Below are 22,289 nucleotides of genomic sequence, written 5' to 3' on the forward strand. Positions count from 1 at the left end.
TCTACCACGATTCCATCAGCTCCACCTCAGGTCATCAGGCATCAGATTCCGGAGGTGGGAGACCCTGTCCTAGAGGCTCCTGGTCAGAAAGGGAGGAGGACAGTCACTGCTGCCCTCGGGGGAGCCCCCAGACAGGCAGGAGAGGAAGCCCCTGCTCCAAGAGCACCAAGAGGAAAACATGGCCCCCGACCCTCGGTCTTCACAGACCCCAGGCAGGAAAGCCTCGTCCTCTAGACCTAACACAGATGGGACCCTAGCGGCAGAAACATGCACCAAGTGCTCGGAAGCCCTCGTTCATGGAACGACGAGGGTCACTCCTCGCCCTTCCTGCACCCGAGCTGCAGCGTCTGCCATGCAGCCATTTTCGAGGACCAAGGGGACTAGACCCAGTGAGCCCGGGACTGCAGAGTGAGGGGCAGGGCCAGGCAGCACCAGTGGGGAGAGAGAGAAGGCCGGTGGCTAAGCGAACGCTGTCCCTCCCAGTGGTACCGGCTGCAGGGAAAGGAAAGCCAGGTTCTTGTTATGTTTATTCTCAAGGGCTGACAGGCCCTGGGGAGAGTGAGAAATGGCAAACCAAAGAAAACCAGAGTCAGGGAAAAGGGCCTGGAAGGCGTCCCTGCCGCTGGGCTGAGGAAGAAGCTGGAAGAAAACTGGGACCAAACCCCAGACGGGGGCCAGCAGATGGGAAAGGGGCTGAGGGTAAGGAAAGGCAGGGTCGGAGCTGGGGGGACAGGGGCTGAACACCTCACGGTGGCGACGCAGGCTCCCATCACTGCCCTCCCCCCAGGTCAGGGTGCCGCCCCCGCCCGAGCCCCCAGGGCGCCCTCAGCCACCTACCAAGTCCACATATTCCAGCACCATGTAGTGCGGCTCTGCCTCACGGCACAGCCCCAGCAGCCGCACCACGTTGGCGTGGTTCAGCTTCCCAAACATCTCGAACTCCCTCCGGAAGTCCAGCTGCTGCTGCTCGTCCCGGCTCTGCAGGCTCTTCACGAGCACCAGGGTCTCAGGCAACCCTTCTTCCAAGCCCTGTGCCTTCGCCAGGAACACCTCCCCAAACTCGCTCTTGCCTGTGGGCATAGGACTGAGTCAGCCAGCTGAGGATGCCCCTGACTTGGGAGGCACCTGGCCGGGGTCACATGCGGGAGCGTCTCTCTGCTCCCGCCCAGCTAGACCAGGAGTGGCACCGGCTGTGTGTGTAACTCTGAGCGAACCTCTTCCCCTTTGGCCCTGGGACTGGCAGTCTCTAACAGTGAAATAAAGGGGTCAGATTAACAGTATTTTCTAGAAGGTGGTCTGTATGAGAATTTTAGGTGATTCACTGTTAACACGTCTTCTATACTTTAACCTATACCCATAAAACACAGATCCATAACTTCTCAGTTTTTCCTACAACTAAGCTTATTGTTTTTGTTCAGTCACTCAGTCACGTCTGACTCTTTGCAACCGCATAGACTGCAGCATGCCAGGCCTCCCTGTCCTTCACTATCTCCCGGAGTTTGCTCAGACTCATGTCCATCGAGTCGACAGAGCTCAATTTTTTTGAAAGGTGAGAGAAAGTCAATCTAAAGAAAACATCAAGTGAATGATACACACGAATGACAAAAATCTCAGGGGTGGGATGGGGACAACGGGCACACGGGGACCCACTGGGCCCGGCCGCCCTGATGCTCCCTCCGTTTCCGAGGTTCTGGGCTTCAGGGCCTCCAGAGGCACCAGCCCCTGGTGCAGCTGAAGACAGACCTGGAGCCTGTAGTTAAGTGGGGGGGGGGGGGGGGGTGATGGCGGCCATGGCAACACACCCAGCGTGGTGATGGGCTGCAGGCTGGCCCGCGGGAAGTGCATCTTGTCGCTTGTGCTGTGGCGCTTGCTGGTGGCGGCGGAACCGGAGCCCAAGCTGGTCAAGGCCACCTCCTCCTGGATCTCGGCCGAGGGCTGTCCGTTCTGCAGAGGCCCGCCTGGGAAGAGGGGGCGAGGGGGAGTGAGGATGAGACTGGCCACCACGGGGACTGTAATTCTTTCCCACAATCTTCCACTCCCACCAAAGGGATCCAATCCTTGTGATCTACACAATGTCCACACACAATCTGGTCAACGAACAGAAGGGGCTGGGGCGAGGGAGCCCAGCATCCCTTAGGGTCTGACCACTTATTGACATAGCCGATTACAATCTTTGAAAAGAGACAGCACAAGTCTCAGCTGAGTCACTGGTCCCTGGACAGCCTGGTGACATAAAGGTTTTTGCTTTCATAGGGTCTCCTAGGTGCAAAGCTCTAAACAGGCACAAAGGCTCTAAAAATCACAAGAAGGGGAACTCTAGTCCTGCTCCTAAACCCCTAAAGTGAGAGGGGAGACACAGCCGTGTCCCTAGGGGGCTCCCGGTGGAGGAGAGGAAGGGTAAGAGGAGGGAAACAGGCAGACCGAGCCCCCCACCCCACCTCAGTAAACTCAAAGACTAGCGGAGGGAGAGACAAGATGTGCAAGGAAACGCTAATGCATTTGAGCCAGGCTGCTCAGAAGTGGAGGCCCTGCGAATCAGCCAGCTCCAGGGGGGCGGGTGGAGGGGTGGGGGCTGGAAGTGAAAGTCGCTCAGTCGTGTCCGACTCTTGGTGACCCCATGGACTATACAGTCCATGGAATTCTCCAGGCCAGAATACTAGTGGGTAACCGTTCCCTTCTTCAGGGGATCTTCCCAACCCAGGGATCAAACCCAGGTCTCCCGCATTATAGGCAGATTTTTTACCAGCTGAGCCATCAGGGAAGCCTATCCCTTCTCCAGGGGACCTTCCCGACCCAGAAATCAAACCGGGGCCTCCTACATTGCAGGTGGATTCTTTACCAGCTGAGCTACCAGGGAAGCCCTATAGCGAAATTATGCCTGTGGTTTAGAACTGCAGGGAAAAGGCAGGGAAACACAGGAGGCTAGCCTGAGACTCCAATGAGGAAGACTTGAGCCAGGCTGCTCAGAAGCGGAGGCCCTGGGAATCAGCCAACATGGGGGCGGGGGTTGAGCGGGGAAGGGGGTGGGTGCGGCTCTGCTTTGGCTCCAAATGCTGCACTTTCCTCCACGGCCACGGGAGGGCGCTCAGCACCTGCGCGCGGCACCGCCTCCCTCTTCCAGGGCCCCTCACCGTTGAGGCACTCCATCTCTGGCTCCTCGCCCTCCGGCTGCTTCTGAAGCCGCTTGGCCTTGCAGCGCTTCTTGCAGTAGAACATGAGACCCAGCACGGCGATGATGTAGGCCACAGCGGCGCCCACCGACAGCCCGATGGTCTGGATCATCTTGTAGGGGGGAGGGCTGCCCGGGCCCTCCGATTCCTCCAGCACTGGCTTGTCTGAGGGACACACAGACAGGTGTAGGCAGGGGCGACTAGGGCAAATGCAGCCCTACCGCTCTGCCGGCTCTCTCCACTGCACACATTCAGCAGCCTCCGGGACTACTTGATGCCCTGACCAAGCCGGAGCAACCTGGGAGGGTCACCCCCATCACTGGCTTCAACAAGGTCCAGTTCCTGGGGGCCCACTGAGGCCAGAGAGAGCTCTGCAGGATTTGAGTGATTTCCAGGCTGTTTCTGAACCCAGACACAAGCCCAGGACACACATCAGAAGCACACCACAGTCGGCCCCATCACAAACCCACACCATTGTTAACAAGCGTCCTTAGTGACTTGAAATCTTGAGTCAGGCCCTACAGAGCTGCATGTGGGAACTTCTGATTTATAACCCCAGCCATCGCCCAGCACAGAGCAGGTTAAAGAAACACTTTTGCAGAAGGATCTTCTAGTCTACAGGCTTTCAGTGGCCTTGGGTCCCATGGAGAAAGAGGTGCCAGGTGGGAGAACAGCCCAAGGGGGTAGGCCATCCAGGAGCCCCCAGTTGACACACACACCCAGTGGCTTCAACCAGAGGCCGCCAATTCACTTTATCCATTTAAAGTTCCACGCAAAACCCTGTCTAAAAAACCAATTCTGGGACTTCCTTGCTAGTTCGGGGGCTAAGACTCTGCACTCTCAAATGCAGGAGGCCCAGGTTCCCATCCTGGTCAGGGAACTCGGTCCCACATGCTGCAACTAAGATTCGGAACAGCCAGACAGAATAAATTACACATTAAAAATAAATAAATAAATATTCAGAAAACCAGTTCTGCTGCTGAACCAAAAAAGTTTGAAAGCCTCTTGCTTAAACCACTCCCATCTTAACAGAGAGAAAAAAGAGGAAATACCACCTGGAGGAGCACAGAGCTGGGGATCAGCAGAAGTCAGGCCCAAATCCCCGGTCCCAGGCCCTACTCAGGGCCTTACACCTTTCACCCTCTGGTTATCCAGGGCAAAGGAACCACATGCTGCTGCAGCCTGGCCTCATCCTCTCCCCACCCACCCAGGACCACGAGGACAGACCTTGGAGGAAGCAACTCAGGACAAGAGCACCCCCCACTGCCACAGGCTCACACACCCCAGCTGCGGAAGGTGTCAACGACAGCCCAGGTCAGGGCAAGGAACCTGAGACTGCCTGTGTGCTGGCCCCGAGGAGGGGACCCAGAATCCCCGCCCCCACTGCAAAAAACAGTTTCAGTGCCTTTTGTGTACAGGGCTGATGAGAACAAGGATGAGGAAGAAGTCGGGCCCCCCACTTCCGTGCAGGACAGCCCTGCGGGCCCCATACCCACGACGTAGAGGGGGGCCTCCGTGTGCTTGATGTTGCAGCTGTTGCCCGCGATGCAGGTGTAGCGGCCCGAGTCCTCAGGGGCCACGTCATGGATCACCAGGGAGCCGTTCTGGAAGATGTGCATCCTGCCGGGAGAGAAGCCCCAGCGTTGCCCACCTGGCTGGCCCCCAGGAGCCCGAGCTGCAGGGGAGGCAGCGGGGTGGGGAGGAGGAGACGGCCTACCTGGGTCCCAGCTTGGTGGGGTCCAGGATGCGATCCTTGCCCTTCCACTGAATGAGCGGCTTGGGGTCCCCCTGGGCCTCGCACCGCAGCAGGGCTGTGTGGCCCTGGTACACCGTAGTGCGCTCCGGCTCCACCTTGAAGGTGATGAACACTGGATGGGAAGAGCCCGGCGAGGGGCAGGGAGCAGTGAGCAATGGGGCTGGCAGGGTGCAGGCCGCGGCCCCGGCCCCCGCGCCCGGCACGGTCTCACCTGCCACAGTGAGCTGGACGTGGGCGCGGATCTGGCCCTGCAGCCCATTGGAGGCGATGCAGGTGTAGTTGCCAGCGTCGTCACGGGTCACCCGGGAGAAGTGCAAGGTCCCGGCGTTGTCTGTCACCCACTCCGGGAGGCTGCTCCCATCTGCAGGGGAAATACGGGGGAATGATGGGCTGGACCAGAGTCCCATCATGGTTGGCAATGCCTTCAGTCACTCACCTCCACTTGAAAACATGCCATTGCTCCAGCCTACCCACAGACAAGGTCCAAACTCCTGAACCAGGGGTTGAGTCTGTTACTCACTCTTTTTCTAATTTTCCAGCCTCGCCTCCTTCTATAGCCTTGTATAACTCTCCACTTCCACCAAACCGGACTTCTGGCTGGGCGTGGAATTTGCCCTGTTCTCACCATCACTGCCTGTCACTCCCTACTCCTAGCACCTAGTCCTGCTCTTTGCCACTGTCCTGCCCATTTTGAGCCTCATCCCCCAAAGAATGCTCCCCCAGACACCTGAGCAGAGAGGGCCCACTTGCTTCTCACAATCGACAACTTCACTCCCTTAATGGGAACGTAAAAGCCCTTAAAAAAACTATTTGGCCATTCACATCAAGGGTTGTAAAAATGCGCCTACCCTTTTATACAAAATTATTCCATTTCTGGGAATCTTTCCCAAAGGAAATAAACCCAAATCCAGAAAAAACTTCGCCGTAAAGATGTTTACTGCAGCAATAAAAAAAAGACAGAGAGTGAGAGAAACAGCGAGAGGTAGGGAGAAAGGAAGGGAGGATGGCTAGCAGCCCAAACATCAGACATTTAGGGAATGTTTAAGTAAATTACAGTGAACCCAACTATTGGAATATTATTGTAATTATCAAAACCAATGGTCCAATGTTTGTGTATAAAAACATGGGGAAATGCTTGATGATGTTAAGTTTAAAAAAAAAGATAAAATTACATACAGTTATCTGCATCGTCCATTTCTATAGTAAGCATGACTTACTCATGGACGTATCGTAAGTGAAAATTAGATGTACAATAAAACTGCTATGTAAAAACAAAAAGATGTACATAGAAAACGGTACACACCCAGAGACAGTTGATGGTGGGATTATGCATTATTTTCTCCCAAAGTTTTCTAAAGGATTACTTTTATGTTGGAAAGGATGACTATTTTAGAAAGGGAGGACTTTAACAGCCCTGTCTGGACCAATCCAATCACTTGGTGCCCTGAACCATCCTATACATTGTGTAACACTGTAACCTGACCTCTTTTATGTCTGGCTTCCTTCTTCTTACTGGATTATAAATCGGCCCCTACATTTCTTGTCTGTCCCGCAGTACCAGGCACTCAGCTGGTCCTGAGACAGGCACACATCTGACCAGTGGACTGCCTGTTACCAACCCCCCACCCCACGCCCACAGGGTACTCACCTGCCCGGACCCACTTAATAGTGGGCTTTTCCCGGCCTGTGGCTGAGCAGGGCACCGTGGCCTCCTTGTCAAATTCCATGCACTGCTGTGGCCGGGGTGGTGGTGTGAACTTGAGCTTTTCTGTTTCAGGAGCAGGAAAGGGAGGGCTTGAGGCGGCAGGCCTGAAGATCCTGGGCCCTGCGGTTCCCTCCCCGGTCCTCTCCTGCCCGCCGGGCCAGGCGCCAGCTCACCCAGCACTTGGACGCGGGCCTGGGCCTCGATGCTGCCAGCGGGCGTACTGCTCACACAGCGGTACCACGTCCCGTCGTACACCTCCACGCTGTTGATGCGCAGGGTCCCGTTCTTGAAGACCTCGAACCGCGAGTCCTGCAGCACAAGAGACGTGCGGGTCTCCGCCTGCCCCCCACCAGCCTCTCCCTGGGGCTGCCTCGGGGGAAAGTGCACGGGGGAGATGAGCACAGAAGACCCCGTGGCCCCCAGTCCCCCAGCAGCAACCCTCGTCCTCACCTCGGAGATGAGCATCTGGTTTCTATACCAGATGACTGTGGGTTTCGGTGTGGCCTGGGTCAGGCAATGCAAATAGCCCGGCTTGCCCTCCTCCAGCTGGCTGTCCTGGGGCTTCTCCAGCCATGTGGGCACCGCTTAGAAGGACAAAGAGGAAACAGAAAGTTGATCAACACGCCCCCAAAACCCATGGCTCCAATCCTAGGAAATTCTAATTACCCACCTCCCCCAGGCTCTGAGTTTAGAAACCCTGTCTGCTTCAGTGATAACTGCGTGATAACTGCGTGAAGGCCCAGGTACCAGAACCTTCCTAACATTATCTTAGTTCAGGGCCACAATAAACCCCTGAGGTATGCATTTCTATATCCATTTTACAGATAAGAAGACAGCGGTTCAAAGAAATAATGATTTCTAATGCACAATAGAGGATTGAAAACTCTGGTCTGCATGACTCCAGAATCCTTGCTTTCTTATACCAGAACCCTCCAAGGCTCTGTCCTCAAATTTCTGTTTTGGCTAAATATTCCCTGGAACAATGGCCAGTTGATGGCCTTCAATACTATCCAAGTAGATGAGTCCCAAACCTAGAGCCTGGCTCCTGACCTCCCCCATGAACTTCAGACCTGCAAATCCTATTGGCATCTCCAGCTGGATATCTAACAGGCACTTTTATATGTGTAAAAGAGAATGCTTGATTTCTCCCCAAACTTGCTCATCATAGTTTCCTCTCAGTAAACAGACCGCTATCCAGCCAATCGTATAGGCCAAAAACTTAGCTGACTTCTCTCTCTATGGCTTTCCCTGCAACCTCACCCAATCACATTCATTCTACACAAACCCCATCTACCTCAGCTCTAAAATGTATCCCAGGACTTCCCGGGTGGTCCAGTGGCTAAGACTCTGTGCTCCCAATGCAGGGGGCCCAGGTTCAATCCCTGATCAGCGAACTAGACCCTACATGCCACAACAAAGACTGAAGGCCTAGCGTGTCACAACTACAAGCCAGTGCAGCCAAATAAATAATTTTTCTAAGAAATAAAATGTATCTGAACTTCACCACCTCCTGCCTCCACCCCTATCACCTCTGTTCAAGTCCCTTCAACATCTCCAAGATAATTACGGTCATCTATTAACTGCTTTCCTGTTTAGAGTCTTGACCCTAACAATCTCGTCTTCTCAGAACAGCCAGAATCATCTTTTGAAAATGTTGCACTCAGGCTCAGTTCCTGGAAGGACTTCTCATCCTCTGACTTGGTGGGGCAGACTGTGTGCCAAGATGCCTGTTAACAGTCCTCCCGTCCCTTGCATCTCTTTATAATGTGATGTTGCAGGTTTCAAAGTGGAATCTGGCTGAGATTCTAGATTTCCCAGCTTCCAGGATCGCTCCATGGCACAGCGCTACACCTTCTCCAGGTCACAGTGTCACACTGGATAGCTCTTTGTAGAAATTTGGCGAGTATAACAGATACAGTAATTACTACCTATAACTTGGTCCATATCACCTTCCCAATAAGGAAAAAAAGTCTTTTTTACCTGCTTCGCTGATCTTTCTGACCATCTTGTAGGGGAGATCATGGGTTATCAGCTCTGTTTTAATAGATGAGGAAACTGAGCCCTAGCAAAGCAGGTAACTCTCTATCGTGGTCAGTTTGTGCACTGGGGACAGAGTGTGACTGGGTCTCTAGTGCCCTGTCCGCTGCAGCCAGAGGACCACTTTCAGGGAGGGCTGTCACCCCAACCTCTGTGTCTGGTTCACCACCCTCCACTCCAATATCACCATCCAGCAGAGGAATGGTTCCCATGCCAGCAGGGCTCAGAGCTGAGGGGGGACCTCAGGAGAGCTCCAGGGCTGACTCTGAGCATCATCACAGCCAGAGCCTAAGACTCCCTGGGACCGGGGCTCCTCCCCTCCTCGCCCTTCAGGGAACAGGTGCTTACTGGCCACAGTGATGTTGATATCCTGTTGCCGCTGACCGGCCAGGTTGGCCGCATGGCAGGTGTAAACACCAGCATCGCTCTCAGCAGTGCTGGCAAACACCAGCTCATGGCCCTGCTGGTAGACCCTGCCGTGGGCGGGCAGCCGGGCTCCAGCGTGCTCCCACCACACACTGGGCTCTGGCAGACCCTGGGGGGGCGGGCAGGCCACCCGCTCCTCGCTGCCGGCCGTGAACACCCGTGGCTCGAATGGTGGCATGTCTTCAATCTCTGTAGGGACGGGAGCAGACAGCCGGCTTACCACGGGGTCCAGGACACTTGATATTCTCCGCAGCCCACTTCCCCGTTCCCAGCACGAGCCCTCCCCGGGACCCCCAGCACCTCCTCTTCCAACACCAGGCATCTTCTTCCGCCCTCCGCCCTCCAAGCTGCTCTGAGTAGGAAACAGGAAGCTAAACCTCTACATGGCCAACAACGCTGAAGGCAGCCCCTACCTTGGCACCCCAGACCCTTGGACTCACCCGCCAGGTGGAGCGTGGCCTCCAGGATGACGGGAGGGCCCCTCTGGCCCTGGCCTATGCAGCGGTAGACCCCCGCGTTGCGTGGCCGGACCTGGGTCAACTGCAGGGACCCGTTGGCAAACACTGTGGCTCTGCGGAGGTGCGGGGGGCTGCGGAGGGGAGAGACTGATGTTGGCAAGGAGTGGCCCGGGGGCCTTGCTCCGGAAGGGAGCCAGTGGAACCCTGACCTGTGCAGGCCAGGTACGCAGGAAAGGATCAGCCAGGAACAGGGCAGAGAGAAGGAAGCCGACACGCCGTGCTGGTGTGTGCATGTGTGTGCATGTGCGTGCGTGCATTTGTTCACGTGTGTGGGAGTGTGTATTTTAACTACAAGAGACGCGGCTTTGGGACAGCCAGGCCAGCAGTGGTGTGAGTGGGAGGAATCAAGGAGTTGACGTGCACCTGGGGAGACAGGGGCCACCTTCCCAGGGAGTCGAGATAAGCCTGCTCGTAGAGCAGAAGATCCAGCATCAGAAGCCCCACAGCTGCACCAGGCAGACCACCGGTGACGTCCTCAGGGCTGCAGCCGAGTGGGACCCCCGCCCCCAGCCTGGGGAGCCACACCTCCAAGGACCACAGCTACACCTGGCCCCACCAAGGTGCTCTCTGCTCTCTAGGGCCTGGATGAGGACAGAAGTGTCCCTGTGGGGGGCCTGACACCTCCTAGCAATTTCTGGAAATGTTTGCTTCTTCCCAAAAAGTGTGTGTGTATGTGTGTGTGTAAGGTGTCTTTACCATCTGGGACCTTCTTGTCTACACTGCAATCACCCAGGTTCCCCGTGTCCCTCCACCCCTGAGTTGCTGACCCCCATCCCAGAAGACCCATATGGGCAGAAGTGGGGGAGGACCGAGTCACCGCAGGCTCACACCGTGTGTCTGTGGGAAGTGGGAAAAGATGCCCTTCATGGAGATGTGTCCCTTTGTTGGGCTCACTTTGTAACAGGAAGACATTCTACTGCCATCTGCTGGAAAGCTGAGGTAATTCCATGCATAGATCTAGGATACTGGTGGTAAGACCCTCATTCCCTTTAAGAGGTTCTTTAACATCCTTTAAAGAGCAACCTATAAAGAATCCACCTGCCAGTGTAGGAGACATAAGAGATGCAGGTTCAAACTCTGGGTTGGGAAGATCCCCTGGAGGAGAGTTTGGCAACCCACTCCGGTATTCTTGCCTGGACAGAGGAGCCTGGCGGGCTACAGTCCGCAGTCGGACATGACTGAAGCGACTGAGCATGCGTGCACACACAACTTTCAAGACCTTACCGGCTGCGGTTAGTGATGGCGGTCTCATCCTCAAAGACCCACTGCAGGCTCGGGGGCGGCTGGGCTGAGAACTGACAGTGGAACATGGCCTCCTCATTCCTTGCCACTACCACATCCTGGGGTGCCAGGACCACCCTGGCAAAGCTCTCATCTGGGGTGGGGGAGGCACGGATACGTGAGCAGGCGAGGCCGGCAGACCCCTCCCCCATCCCCAGCTCCCCACCCCCCCCACCCCCCGGGCTCACCAGCGATGCTCAAGGTGAAGTTCTGGCTGCTGCAGGCCTGGCCAAAGGCATTATGGGCACAGCAGGAGTAGACACCGCTGTGCTCAGGGCCGGCTGGCCGGAGGGTCAGGTTTCGCTCCTTGCTGCTGACCGTGTGGTTGCTCTGACCATCAGAGAGGGCGCTCCCATCTCGGTACCACTGGTAGCTGGGTCTGCGGGGGCCCAAGAGGATCAGCAGCAGGGGGGTGGGGGAGGGAGTGTTCTCAGGTGGCCGGTAGGAAGGGTGCAAAACCGGAGAGTCAGGGCTAGACCCCTCAGTTTACACATGGGGAAACTGAGGCCTGGAGAGGGACCATGACTTGCACAGAGGCACAGCATCCCAGGGGCAGAATCTGGCGGAGATTCTAGATTTCCCAGCTCCCAGGATCACTCCACAGCACAAAGCTGCCCCTTCTCCAGTGTCCAGGGCCCAGGGTGGAGCAGCATGCGGGCGGGTGGCGGCAGAGGCCACAGTTGGGGAAGACAGGTCTGCCAGTCAAGAACAGCCACCCTTTCCCTCCCCTCCCCAAAGTCTCCTTACCGAGGGTGCCCATCAATGTGACAACGCAGTGTGACCTGGGTCAGGGGCTGTATTGCAGCTTCCGAGGCCGGATGCTTCAGGACCACGGGACCGGTCTCGAGCCCTGGAACGGAGGCCAAGGTTGCAGAGTGAGGGGCGCAGGGCAGAGCAAGGGAGGGAGAGCAGAGGGGAAGGAGGACAAGCAGGAAAGGCCGGAACCTGGAGGCTCGGAGGCCAAGCGACACAGGGCCACCCTGCCTCACGGCCCCTGCCATTTGCAAAACTATCCTGCAGATCACCGGGTCCAAGACTTGAAGGGGGAAAAAATAACCCTTGGGAAAATAAAAACTTTTAACTTTCTCCTGTCCACACAAGCAGAGAGCTGACCTCAGCCGCATTCTCCCTGCCCCGTTCAACTGGAGATGGGAGGAGCTGGGGCAAAGGACGGGGTCCCCCCGCAGGGTTCAGGAATTGCGGGTCTCATGGGGGCAGACACAGCCCCCTGGCTCTCACATTTGATGTTGAAGGAGGCGTTGGCGCTGCGGGCCTCTTCTCCGGTGACTTCATCCCGAGCCACGCACTGGAAGGCTCCCGAGTCCTGCAGCCGGTCCACAGCCGCGAAGCTCAGGCTGCTGCCCTGGGTGAAGCGCCGCTCGGTGTCCTGGACGGGAGCCCCGTCCAGCAGCCAGAACACGTGCACTGGGCCCGGGGCCTCAACCTCACAGCGGAGCAGCGCCCGGCGCCCCTGCAGCGCATCCTGGGAAGACGGCTCCTTGATGAAGACAATGGCCGCCTGGGCACCTGCAGGCGGGGAACACAGGAAAGACAGGGTCACGGGGAGCTACAGCCACCGTCCTAACACCACCGCCCATCGGCCTGTACACAGTAGGTGTCCAACAAGTGCAAGTGAGAAGGCTCATGACACCCCAACTGTCTACTGAGGAACGTTTACACTGTGCTGGGTACTCTGTGGGAAACAAAGGTGCAGCACCCTCCAGGGGGCTGGTCTGGAGGCGGGACAAAGGACAAAGGACAAAGGCAAAACTCATGCTAAATGAATGATGTGGGCAGTCGGTGTCTCTAGAATGCAGAAGGGGAGAGAGTTCCAAGGGAGGAGGGAGGGGGTTAATGCCACACAGGACTCTCCCTAGAGGAAAAAGAGTTCACAGCTATGGGATCAGATCACAGGAGATGCTGGACCGAGGAGTGGGGAACATTAACAAGCAACCCTCACTGCCATCTTCAGAACCCAGGTCACAGAGCAGAGCTAAAGCATGATCCAAAGAGCTTCTCGGAAGGATTACTGGCTCTCACGCATCCGCTGAGGGTCCAGCATCAGAGGTGGGGGGCTCTGAATCCCACCCACAGACACTCCGCGGTCCAGCATTCCCCAGGGGCGTCTCTGGGAGAACCCGTCCCATCACAGGAGAAGCCAGTATTCTCTGGATCTGCTGTTATTCCACACGACATGCCAGGGCCATCCCACCTCCAACTCTCTAATCTTAGGGATCCATCTGTGTCCAAGGCTGGCTCTTCCGGGCTAACTGAGAGGTGAGCTAAGTGGGCCCAGGTCTCCCCCTCCTGCATGGCTACAGTTCAGCTCTGGCCAGGGCCAGGAGGGCACCCTCATAGAAAGGGGCCCTGCAACCAAAGGTGGACCAAACTAAGGGGCGGGTGAAGGGCCTGGGAGAGCAACAGATGGGCGGGGGAGGCAGAGGGCAGGGCCGGGCAGGTGGCACGATTGCCGCACAGGAATAACACACTGGGCTTTGTTCCTGGCCTGCGTGGGCGCCCAGCTGGGGCCCGGAGCTTCGGGGCCCAGAACACCCGCTGCGGGCGGGGGGGCGGGGAGTGGGGGTGATGGCACAGAGGGGGTTGTGCCGCCCCTCCAGGGAGGGGAAACAGACCACCTGGGGCTGCTACGTGAAGAAGCAGGCTCTGCCTCTGGCCAAACTGGGCCCGCAAGGGCAGGAAGGGAGAGACTAATGGGGTCCTGCCTACCCCTTCCCAAACCACTGGAGCCCCTTCCAAGTCCCTGGGCATGGAAGGGGGAGTGGTTCTTTAGGCCACAAGAACCAGTCTCCTCATAAAGTCAGTGTCAAGGAGACTTCCCCGGTGGTCCTTGGGACTCTGCCCTCCCAATCTGGAGGGACTGGGTTCCATCTCTGGTTAGGGAAATGGATCCCACCTGCCTCAGCTAAGACCCAGAACAGCCAAATAAATTAAAAAAAAATTTTTTTTAATGTGAGCATCAAGACAAGTCCAGGATCCCCCAGGGCTAGGTCCAGAGGAGGGGCTGCCCCTGATGTTGGTCCACCTCACAACATTCTAAAGGGACCAGCGTGCAAGACACACAGCGCTGAAAGGAGCCGGGCGCTCCCCCATTACTTCTCAGCAGGTTCCTGCCGGCTCCCTGGATGGGGTAATTCTCCACCACGCTGGGCTATCTCATCCTGTGCCAATCAGCAAAGCTGCCCCCAAGTCACCCTCACAACCCAAACACCCCCACTAGCTTCCAAACACTGCACTGGAGTGCGGTCCCTGCCCTCCCTGAGTAAGCTGGATGAGTCAACTGAGGTCCAGAGAGACGAAGGGATTTGCTCAAGTTCAAACAGCTCATTTGTGGCAGAGCCGGGACCGTGACCCAAGGAGCCCGACTCCATACCCACACCACACTCTTCCCAGCCCTGCCCAAGAACTCCAAATCAGTCCTGGAAATATCTGAGCCCAGAATGGGTCTCACTCCCTGCAGCCAGGTACAGAGAGAGACACACCTCCCACAGATAACACCAAGCTCACAAAGGTGCTTAGTAAACACCGGCTGAATGGAGGTAACCTCAAAGGAGTGTGGGGCGAGAGCTGGCAGGCACAGAAGCATCCGGAACACTTCCTGACACCCACTCCTGTCACAGATAGGCAGCCTCGGGCGGAGGCCCCAGTGGGCCTCTGTGCACGTGACTCATTCAAATCTGGGGACCTTCAACCCAGAACTACAGATGCTCATCAAAGATGGAGAGAGTTTATCTGCCTCCAAGTGTAGACGACCCCCACTTTCCCGTTCAGCCTCTCCAGACACAGTGGGGACCAGGAGGCTTGCCCACCCACAGGAGGTTAGCTGTAAGGGTTTGCTATCAGATCCGACTCAATCCTGACAGCCACATTCAGTGCGCCTGACCTTGTGCAAGGAACACAGTGGGAAGCCCAGCTTTCTCTCACCCTCTCGTGACTCGCAAATACAGTAATTTCTTGTGCAATGCCTTGGATAAGCCCACTCAGCAGGCAGCTACCGTCATCCTAACCATCATCACGCTTCCTGCCCAAAGATGCAAGTTCTAGGGATGTTATAAAGCTCCCCCCATGCAAGGCCCAATGCCCTCCCAGACCCCAGATGGGAAGCAGCCGCCACTGTGGGCAAGTTCTGAATGGATCGTCAGGTCGGGAGGTGAGGTGGAGGGAAAGGGGCTGCGAGGGTGCAGGAAGCACAGACCCCTTGCCACAGAAACCCGAGTTGGGAGAGATGGCATGACTCAGAGGGACCCCAGCTCAGCCTCCATCCAGCATCCCGTCCCCCCCTTGCACTGGCGGAACTGTGGTGAGATACTGCATTCCCAGACTGCCACTCAGAGCCCCCCGCGCCCCCTCGACAGGGCCTGGGGAACATCAAAGCTGGCCCCGAGGGGCCCTGTGTCCTGACGTCAGCTCACAGCAGGTCCTGGTTACTGCTTGGCGGGGGCAGGCTTCAGATGTTACAGAAGGCAGGGAGGGCAGCCACCAGGCCTCCTCTAAGACCCTGGCCCCTGCTCTGAGCTCACATCCTGACCACTGGGCTCCCCACACCAGAGACCGGCCCGGAGCCTCAACACCCACTTCACTGAGACGACATTGCGAGGGGCGCCCAGTCCGGCCATCTCACCGTCTGCAGGACAGGCTCGTCTGATCTTTTGTCGGGGGAAACGGGCAGACCGAGGAGGGTTCGGGGAAGTAGGAGCTCTTTGAAAGCTTCGGCTGAACAATGGAAGAGGAGGAGGAAGGCTTTGAGGGGATCGAGGTGGTACAGTCCCCAGCACAATCCTGACTTTAGGATGTCCCAGCGCTGTGGTCTGGAGAAAGTCTGTGAGGAAAGTGCACCAGTCCTGGGCCTCTCAAAGCTGCCCCCCTTTCACAGCCTGGCCCTCTGTGCACCCCACCTTCTACACCCACACTCTGGGTGTAGAAGGGAAATATATGGCCCACGTGACCCTTGAGGTGGCCGCTCAGCAGAGCAGCTTCGACTCCCTAGCAACGCCACCTCGACTGGCCTCTCTGGACCTTCTCCCTTGCCATGAAACGAGAACCCCACTCCTAGCACTCGGGCCGCATGAGACTAAGTGGGTTCATAAATGAAAAGCCCACAGCATGGCCCAGAGCGCCCGGAGGGCACAGGGCGGGCTCAAGAACACCGCCCACCACCAAAACTGGCGGACAGAGCCATCTGCCCACACCAGGCACGACCCCAACGAAGCTGGAGCTGCAAATACCCAATAAGGACATTTTCCAAGCCATTTCCTTGGCTCCCCAACAGCCATCTATATGCAGACACTCACTCTGCCTGGGCCCTGGCCCCAGCCCCTCGAGAAAGGGCTGGGTGGGCAGTGGCCCAACTCCAGCTCCCCACCCCCCAGCAAGCATCTGGTTTGGTGCCTGTCCTCCTCGCTGCTCTCTGGGCCCCAGGCCCAGTCGACCCATGTGTGTATACGTGTGCATGAGTGCACACACATATGTGTAAACATGATTTTATGGAGAGCAGAGAGCAGCAGGAAGTTTTTCTGCTCTGAAGTAATTTCAGCTACTTCGGTCCAAGGATCTGTCTGGGCCACTCAATGACCCATCTCCCAGGAGCTAGTCCTCCTGGTCTCGAAAAGACATCCCTGGGCTCTAGAGGTCCTGTGAGTGCATGCATGCTCAACTGCTTCAGTCGTGTCCGACTCTGTGCGACCCTAAGGACTGCAGCCTGCCAGGCTCCTCTCTCCATGGGATTCTCCAGGCAAGAATACTGCAGTGGGTTGCCGTGCCCTCCCCCAGGGGATCTTCCTGACCCAGGGATCCAACCCGGGTCTTCTGCACTGCAGGCAGATTCTTTACTGTCTGAGCCACTAGGGAAACCCTAGCACCCACCAAACCTGACAACAGGGGATTCCATCTACCTTCTCTCCCTCCTAGTAAGAAGTGCCATCCTTCACACAGCTGTCTTGGGGCCAGGCAGAGGCACCAACATGACCCTGGCTGGCCCCGGGTCAGGCATCTTGCACGGGGGTGCGTGTGATCATGACTGTGACCTCTCCCACACACGAGGCTGACCCCTCCAACACTTAAGACTCAGTCCCTGGCTCCAGGCCTCACACCCCTGTGGGACATCCTCCCAGGGGGACCTAGAGTGCCCTAATCAAGGAAGCTCATATTGTGCCGTATGGACCCAAGGGAGATGTCTGCCAACTTCCTGTGCCCCACCTGGGGCGACAGCATCAGGACACAGGCCAAGAGAGGCAGCCCTCAACCCAAGGGGCACAAGAGCTCCATGCCGGGAAAGACAGCAGCCCCCAGGCCCCCCTCAGCCACAGGAGGACAGCCCTGCTCACAGGTCCCCTCCATCCAGAAACCCTAAGGGCACCAAGGGAGAGGCCCCAGGGGTACCAAGGTCTCTACCCAACTCCTTCCCGAGGGGCCAATGCACCCAGCCCCTCAGATTTGAGGGGTCTCACTGATGCACTTTCAGCTGCTCCAGGCTACCCCCAGGGCCCATGGCTCACAGGCATGAGTCATTGGTGGGGTGGGGGTCGGGGCGCGGAGGGGGTTTACAAATCAGTGTCTGCAGGAAAAAGTTATTTGCAGCAGTCCCACTGTCTTCCCAGTTCCCCCGGGGCCGGCAGGAACACACAACACCGCAGCGGGGTTTGTGAATCTGGGGGGTCTGGAGTGTCCCCCTCCACCACCACCAATACCCACCAGCAACCCTGTTTAAGGACACACCCTAGAACCTCAGAGTTCAGAGGGTCGCTGAGGATCCACCTCGGCTGACTCCAAGACCCAGAGGCAGATCACAGGGCTCCAGCCCCGTCCCATCTCCCCAGAGTCTACAAAAGGCCCGAGGTTCGCCAGCAGCCCCCAGCCCTCCACAGGCCACCACAGCCCTTGCTCGGAGCCACGTGGGAGGGAGCAGAGCCAGGGAACCAGCTGAGTTTTCCTGTCCTGGGATTTAACTGTAAATATCTGGAGAGGCTCCCACATCCGGATTAGAGAAATGGAGCAAAATCACCAGGGATTAGGGCAGAAACAACCCAGCGGGCCAGCGCTTCTACCTTAGATGAAAACCACACCTCAGTCCTCCCCTGCCTGTTCCTCTGAGGCCCTGGAGCAGAAGGATGAATCTCTAACAGCGCGAGTAGGTCTTCGTGTCCAATATCACAGGCATCTGAACCGAGAGGGGCAGACACAGCAGTTGGGAGATGTGGTTTGAGAAGCTTCCCAGGGACTTCCCTGGTTGTTCAGGGACTAAGACTCCAGACTCCCAGTGCAGGGGCCCCTGATTTGATCCTTGGTCAGGGAATCAGATCCCACATATCAAAACTAAGATCTGGCACGGCTAAATTTACCTTAAAAAGGAAAAAGCACCAGCAGACCCCCAGCCAAAAGCCACACCATGCGACCCCGGCACCAAACTCCTCTTCTGCTGGGCCGAGGGGACCGTATCTAGGACGTCTCTCTCTCCCTTAGGAGCCCTTAAACGGCTATGATGTCTCCAAGGAAGCAGCAATGAATTAAAAACCCAGCCAGAGTGAGGCAGCGTGATCAGGCAGAAGGAACACAGGCTGGAGAGACCTAGGTTCTAGTCTTAATACAACCCCTGACAAGTAGAGTGACCCTGGCTAGTGGCCACCCCCACACCAGGTAGTTCTATTACCTGTAAATATTAGATAACTGCGAGGATGTGACTGGACAGTCTCCAAGACCTAGCCCTGGATTCGCTGAGCCCAAGAGAGGCAGTCACAGGAACAAAGTGCTGGCTGGCCAGAGTCCCCTTCCTGCCCCCTCCCTGGCCTCCAGCTGCACAGCCAGCCCCCAAAGCCCACGCACTACATGTAGGGCCGGCCCCGGGAGGGTTAAGAGTGATGCTATAAATGGCAGGTGTTAGGTCAGAGGCAGCTGGGAGCTGCAAACCGGGGACCAGCATCACTGCTAACAAGCTGCTGCCATTCCCGGGGCTCAGCTTGCAATCTGCCTCCCCAGGAGACCTGGCCTCTGCCTCGGCCATGCCCTTGCACTGAGAGCTCACTGCCTGTGATACCCCTGAGACACCCGCCTGTGCTGTGACCGAGAGCTGTATTTCCCAAGCTAGACTGCAAGCTCGCAGAGTTGGGGGGGGAGACATCCATGCCCAATACGGTACCCTGTGCCCCTCCAGAGGGCCTGGGCCACACAGCAAATACCATACACGCATTTACGGGGAGATGAAGGCACTTAAGAGTCTATCTGGGGACTTCCCTGGTGGGCCAGTGGCTAAGACTCTGTGTTTCCAATACAGAGCATCCAGATTCAATCCCCAGTCAGGGAACTAGATCCCACGTGCCACAACGAAAAGTTCACAGGGGACAACCAAAGATCCCAACGCAGACTAACAAATAATAATGAAATTTTTATAATAAATAAAAATAAACTAAAAAAAAAAAAAAAAAGAGTTACCTGACCCGAAATCTTGCTCTGCATCTACCATGATCCAGTCCTGGCCAAGTTAATTATCCTTTCCAGGCCTCAGTTTCCTCATCCAGTTTTCGTGATTCTTTTCTGACCCCAAGGATATTCAAATGAAAACCGTATTAGGTACAGACCCACAAATGGCTGCATATTCCTCAGAGAAGTAAGAAATCTCAGAGGTTCCAGGGAACTATGGAATCCAGATTAAATTCCCTTGGGCAAGGTGATCCCTGGGAGTCCAAAGGCCTGATGAGCAATGGGGGCTTGAGATGGGGACAGAACCGCCAGGGGGAACCAGGGGTCCTCTGCACCCTCCACGTTTATCCTCAGCCTCAAAGAGAGGGAGAGACTGCAGCCAGCCATCTCCTGAAGACACCAGAGAGGGGACTGTGGAAATGATAGACACTGCAGGCAGGCAAGGGGGCTGCTGCAGACCAAGAGCCTGGGAGAGGAGGCAGGAAGACCTCAGGGATGCTCAGCTGGTGTGCTCAGGGACCCCGAAGGGAACAAAGGGTCCAGTGCTCATCCTCCAGAGAAGATGGAAAAGGACTCAATGCAGGCTTGACAGCCATTCATTGGGGTGGGGGGTGGGGTTCAGACCCAGGCCCCAAGCAGGTCTACCTCCCAGGTGTGGTGGGGAGGGGCCCAGGGACACCACACTGAGAACAGTGCCAGGGTGGGACTGGGCGTGAGCTTCCCAGAGCCTTTCCTGTCGAAGCAGAGGGCAAAGCAGAGGACAGCCTGGGAACCACTACTATGGGACTAGCTGGACCTGACTTCATCTATTTATTTTCAAGACAGGTTCGGAAAATGCTGGGAGATTCAGTTTTCTGAGCTCTTTTTAGCCATCTCCAAGTCAACGAGCATACACCCCAAATTCCCCATCATGAGTCCTTGTCTTTTAGGTGGAGTGATCTCAACTCCACTAATGAGGGAAAATGCTCCCTGGCTGTATTTTTCTTTTTTTTTTTTTTTTAATATTTATTTGTTTAATTTGGCTGTGCCAGGTCTTAGTTATGGCATGTGAGATCTAGTTCCCCAACCAGGACTCAAACCTGGGCCCCCCTGCGTTGGGAGCTCGCGGTCTTAGCCACTGGACCACCAGGGAAGTCCCTTCCCTACCTCTTAAAGAAGTTAAAACATCCCTTTGACCTGTTCTAGCCAATATGGCCAGAGAAGGCAATGGCACCCCACTCCAGTACTCTTGCCTGGAAAATCCCATGGACGGAGGAGCCTGGAAGGCTGCAGTCCATGGGGTCGCTGAGGGTCAGACACGACTGAGAGACTTCACTTTCACTTTTCACTTTCATGCATTGGCGAAGGAAATGGCAACCCACTCTACTGTTCTTGCCTGGAGAATCTCAGGGATGGGGGAGCCTGGTGGGCTGCTGTCTATGGGGTCGCACAGAGTCGGACACGACTGAAGCGACTTAGCAGCAGCCAATATGGCAGCCACTAGCCACATGCAGCTATTCAAATGTAACTTAATTAAAATGAAACGAAACTGAGAGCTCATTTCCTCCACCACACCAGTCACACTCTAAGTGCTCAGGAGCTGCGTGTAGCTAGCGGCCACTGTACTGATCAGCACAGATGTCAGACTTCTGTCTCTGCAAAACGTTCCATTGGTCGGTGCGGCCTTAGCCACTCTGTCTGCTCTGGTCGGCCCTTATTTCATAGACACATTATTTCTCATCCAAAGAACCCTCCACTGAGACCAGCCTCATTTCACAGAGGCGGAAACTGGGGTCAAGGCTATCCCAGTGAGGGTGGGGTGGGCGGGGGAACCGCCCCTAGACCTGACTCCCACATCTGTGTGCTTTTTTTTTTTGGATGTGGACCATTTTTTTTAAGACTCAATTGAATTTATTACACTATCGGCTCTGTTGTTTTATGTTCCGGCTTTTTGACCAGGAGACACATGGGATCTTAGCTCCCCAACCACACCTTGGAAGGTGACGTCTTAACCACTGGACCACCAGGGACGACCCTGTGTTTTTTCCACGTTGCCACTCTGGCTGCTCTTCATTTCTTTCATTTTATTCCCTTCTACCCAAGGCCACCTCCAACAACTGCTCCGTCCTGCTTAATGTAAATCCTCTCTTTGTACGTCCTCTGGTCAGAGGCGATTGTGGTTTTACATGTGGTTATTTTTAACCTATATAAATGCATTATCTCTCCCTCTGCTTCCCACTTTATCCCCTTCAGCACTATGTCCCAAAGTGCTTTCCCTGTGGCCATTGCCTACATCCTGCTGTTTTTCCCCAGGAGAATAACATACTGTTGGGTATGGGGAAGGAAGAAGAAAATGAAAAATTTTAAAACAAGTAAGTGGCTGAACATACCTGCCCACAGTTTGAAAGTCAGTCCTTGAGCCTCCACCCGCCTCTGCGTGTGCCCCTCCAGCACCGCAACCAGCCTCGTGCGGCTCCCCCCACGCATCTGGGGACCAGCAGAGCCCAGGAAGACACGCATGCAGGCACACACACTCCCCCAGCTTCTCCCTTCCCCTCCATCCTCCTCCCCTCAAACCCAAAATGTGACTAAAGAGGTTGGCCTTCAGCTGGTTTCAAAGGGATAAGAGAGGGAGGCAGTCTCATACTTTTATATTTAGAAGTGCTCTGCAAACCACTTCCCGGAGCAGACAAGAGTGGGGAATGTGAGGAAATCACTCTGCTATGTGTGATGTGGAAAGCACGAGCCGCGCAGGGCCTGCGGCGACGGGCTGCACTTGCCACACAGCCGCTGACGCGCGGCGATGCCAAACACATGTGCCGGGGACCAAGGCGGCCCGACACCCTCCTCCAAGTGCCCTTCCCTCGGCCTTCCTTTCTTTCCTTCTCCACCTGTCTGGCCAACAGCTGCTTCTGGAAACCCACCCAGGAAAACAGATGCTCCAGGCTTTAAGCCTCAACCTGAGACACAAAGAGAAGAACCCAGAA

General features: G+C 56.1%; 1 protein-coding gene across 3 annotated transcripts in view; it reads right to left on the bottom strand.

Annotated features, from left to right (window-relative positions):
* PTK7 (protein tyrosine kinase 7 (inactive)) overlaps positions 1 to 22,289 on the bottom strand; it is a 63,718-nt gene that overhangs the window by 11,704 nt on the left and 29,725 nt on the right. For 2 of the 3 annotated variants that reach the window (XM_018038593.1, XM_018038594.1), the window contains exons 2-16: positions 12,133 to 12,420; positions 11,641 to 11,743; positions 11,082 to 11,272; positions 10,837 to 10,987; positions 9,535 to 9,683; positions 9,017 to 9,283; positions 7,082 to 7,215; positions 6,805 to 6,940; positions 6,575 to 6,694; positions 5,138 to 5,287; positions 4,888 to 5,038; positions 4,663 to 4,790; positions 3,132 to 3,335; positions 1,803 to 1,958; positions 838 to 1,070 (exon numbers count right to left, since the gene is read on the bottom strand). In XM_018038593.1, the coding sequence (XP_017894082.1) occupies positions 838 to 1,070; positions 1,803 to 1,958; positions 3,132 to 3,335; positions 4,663 to 4,790; positions 4,888 to 5,038; positions 5,138 to 5,287; positions 6,575 to 6,694; positions 6,805 to 6,940; positions 7,082 to 7,215; positions 9,017 to 9,283; positions 9,535 to 9,683; positions 10,837 to 10,987; positions 11,082 to 11,272; positions 11,641 to 11,743; positions 12,133 to 12,420 (2,561 nt within the window). Of the gene's footprint in view, positions 1 to 837; positions 1,071 to 1,802; positions 1,959 to 3,131; positions 3,336 to 4,662; positions 4,791 to 4,887; positions 5,039 to 5,137; positions 5,288 to 6,574; positions 6,695 to 6,804; positions 6,941 to 7,081; positions 7,216 to 9,016; positions 9,284 to 9,534; positions 9,684 to 10,836; positions 10,988 to 11,081; positions 11,273 to 11,640; positions 11,744 to 12,132; positions 12,421 to 21,692; positions 21,838 to 22,289 lie in introns of those variants that run through there. The other variant, XM_018038592.1, reaches the window with a different exon arrangement.

This window comes from Capra hircus, chromosome 23 (assembly GCF_001704415.2).
Source record: "Capra hircus breed San Clemente chromosome 23, ASM170441v1, whole genome shotgun sequence".
Lineage (NCBI taxonomy): Eukaryota > Metazoa > Chordata > Mammalia > Artiodactyla > Bovidae > Capra > Capra hircus.